At 55.6% G+C, this 2,500-nt stretch overlaps 1 protein-coding gene across 1 annotated transcript in view, besides 4 other annotated features; it reads left to right on the forward strand.

Moving 5' to 3' along the window:
- The first annotated feature begins 67 nt into the window (after positions 1 to 67).
- Positions 68 to 153: a sequence feature (Protein overlapping with rRNA (BO70DRAFT_406892, PWY61981.1) was converted to a misc_feature.).
- Positions 154 to 170: 17 nt separating this feature from the next.
- Positions 171 to 264: a sequence feature (Protein overlapping with rRNA (BO70DRAFT_406892, PWY61981.1) was converted to a misc_feature.).
- A 191-nt stretch (positions 265 to 455) lies between these two features.
- Positions 456 to 551: a sequence feature (Protein overlapping with rRNA (BO70DRAFT_304472, PWY61982.1) was converted to a misc_feature.).
- Positions 552 to 695: 144 nt separating this feature from the next.
- Positions 696 to 812: a sequence feature (Protein overlapping with rRNA (BO70DRAFT_304472, PWY61982.1) was converted to a misc_feature.).
- A 1,669-nt stretch (positions 813 to 2,481) lies between these two features.
- The window catches only part of BO70DRAFT_254787 (uncharacterized protein), a gene marked incomplete at both ends in the record, with an annotated part of 255 nt that continues 236 nt past the window's right edge, over positions 2,482 to 2,500 (forward strand). The window contains one exon of the mRNA XM_025538837.1: positions 2,482 to 2,500. This exon is cut by the window's right edge and continues 236 nt beyond it. Within this exon, the coding sequence (XP_025393781.1) occupies positions 2,482 to 2,500 (19 nt within the window).

Consider the following 2,500-nt stretch of genomic DNA (forward strand, 5'->3'; position numbering starts at 1 on the left):
TAAGGGCCGAGGTCTCGTTCGTTATCGCAATTAAGCAGACAAATCACTCCACCAACTAAGAACGGCCATGCACCACCATCCAAAAGATCAAGAAAGAGCTCTCAATCTGTCAATCCTTATTTTGTCTGGACCTGGTGAGTTTCCCCGTGTTGAGTCAAATTAAGCCGCAGGCTCCACGCCTGGTGGTGCCCTTCCGTCAATTTCTTTAAGTTTCAGCCTTGCGACCATACTCCCCCAGAACCCAAAAACTTTGATTTCTCGTAAGGTGCCGAACGGGTCATAATAGAAACACCGTCCGATCCCTAGTCGGCATAGTTTATGGTTAAGACTACGACGGTATCTGATCGTCTTCGATCCCCTAACTTTCGTTCCCTGATTAATGAAAACATCCTTGGCGAATGCTTTCGCAGTAGTTAGTCTTCAGCAAATCCAAGAATTTCACCTCTGACAGCTGAATACTGACGCCCCCGACTATCCCTATTAATCATTACGGCGGTCCTAGAAACCAACAAAATAGAACCACACGTCCTATTCTATTATTCCATGCTAATGTATTCGAGCAAAGGCCTGCTTTGAACACTCTAATTTTTTCACAGTAAAAGTCCTGGTTCCCCCCACAGCCAGTGAAGGCCATGGGATTCCCCAGAAGGAAAGGTCCAGCCGGACCAGTACTCGCGGTGAGGCGGACCGGCCAGCCAGACCCAAGGTTCAACTACGAGCTTTTTAACTGCAACAACTTTAATATACGCTATTGGAGCTGGAATTACCGCGGCTGCTGGCACCAGACTTGCCCTCCAATTGTTCCTCGTTAAGGGATTTAAATTGTACTCATTCCAATTACGAGACCCAAAAGAGCCCCGTATCAGTATTTATTGTCACTACCTCCCCGTGTCGGGATTGGGTAATTTGCGCGCCTGCTGCCTTCCTTGGATGTGGTAGCCGTTTCTCAGGCTCCCTCTCCGGAATCGAACCCTAATTCCCCGTTACCCGTTGCCACCATGGTAGGCCACTATCCTACCATCGAAAGTTGATAGGGCAGAAATTTGAATGAACCATCGCCGGCGCAAGGCCATGCGATTCGTTAAGTTATTATGATTCACCAAGGAGCCCCGAAGGGCATTGGTTTTTTATCTAATAAATACACCCCTTCCGAAGTCGAGGTTTTCAGCATGTATTAGCTCTAGAATTACCACAGGTATCCATGTAGTAAGGTACTATCAAATAAACGATAACTGATTTAATGAGCCATTCGCAGTTTCACGGTATAAAGTGCTTATACTTAGACATGCATGGCTTAATCTTTGAGACAAGCATATGACTACTGGCAGAATCAACCAGATACCTAGTTCCTGCTGGGGATGCCCGGGCGGAGCCCGGAACACCCCCCAAAGCCCCCGGAGGGGCAGCGTTGTACGTAGGCTTCACTCTGGAAGGAGCGCACGAGGCGCCCGGCCACAGCGACACCCCCGGCGTACCGGGAGCACACATGTGACCATCCGATTGCCCCCACTGTAGCTCCCCAGGAACCGGTCCGCACGCAGGGATCCCGCCAGTGCCCTCACGGGCGCTGACGGGCTGCGGCATACGGCCCTCGGGTGGGGGGTCCAGACCCCGCGGACACGCCGACGAACGGCGGCTCCCGCGGAGCGGCTCCCCCCAGGAATCTGCGTAGGAAGGCTGGCCAGCGGCCAACGATCCACAGACCCCATCGGTGCCGGCGACCGCGAACGGCCCCGGGCTTCGGACATCCCAGCAGCAACGGGCACCCCCGGGCGTGTTTAAGCCGGTGCACCCCTGGACTCAGGAGAAACACCGGCGGCGCAGAGGAAGACCACGGGCTGGGATGGGCGGGCGCCCCCGTTCCTGAAGCGAGGCCCTACTGAAAGGGCCTAGGCGCTACCAGTCACAGAAAGACAGCCTACCTGACATGGAAGAAATGCGATCAGGCTTCTGCCAGCTGTGAGCTGACTTCTGCCTTCCACATAGTACCACCGGCTACCTTTGGCCCATTGACACGCGTGCAAACGTTCCGTGGGCAGAAAGTGAATCTGGGGGGGGTGGTTTACTATGGGGTGGTCCGTGCGTCATGCCGTTTTCCCATACAAAGTGGGCCACCCAGGTTCGCCCCCTACCCGGGCCATAGCTGGACTTAGCGAAATTCGCGATCGTTCCGCCCACCACCTCGACCACCCAACCCACACCACCCATCCGCCATCCTCTGCTCGATCCTACCTGCCCCCCTGCGCGTTCCGACCAACCTCCCTGCTTGATACTAACCTGCCCGCCCACGCTGGTCGGTCGACGGCGCCGTCCCGCCGGGAGAGAGGGGGTCCCCAGGCGAAAATCTATATGGTGGCATCCCGGTGGTCGTGGGCGGACATATATATATATGGAGGGTGGTGCACACACTTGGTCTGCACGGAGATCTACTGTCGTCCCGCCCTTCCCTGCACCGCGTCGCCCCCCCTGGCCCCGAGCCCAGGCGCGCGTGGGCCACCCA

The sequence above is a fragment of the Aspergillus heteromorphus genome (genome assembly GCF_003184545.1).
Source record: "Aspergillus heteromorphus CBS 117.55 chromosome Unknown BO70scaffold_149, whole genome shotgun sequence".
NCBI lineage: Eukaryota > Fungi > Ascomycota > Eurotiomycetes > Eurotiales > Aspergillaceae > Aspergillus > Aspergillus heteromorphus.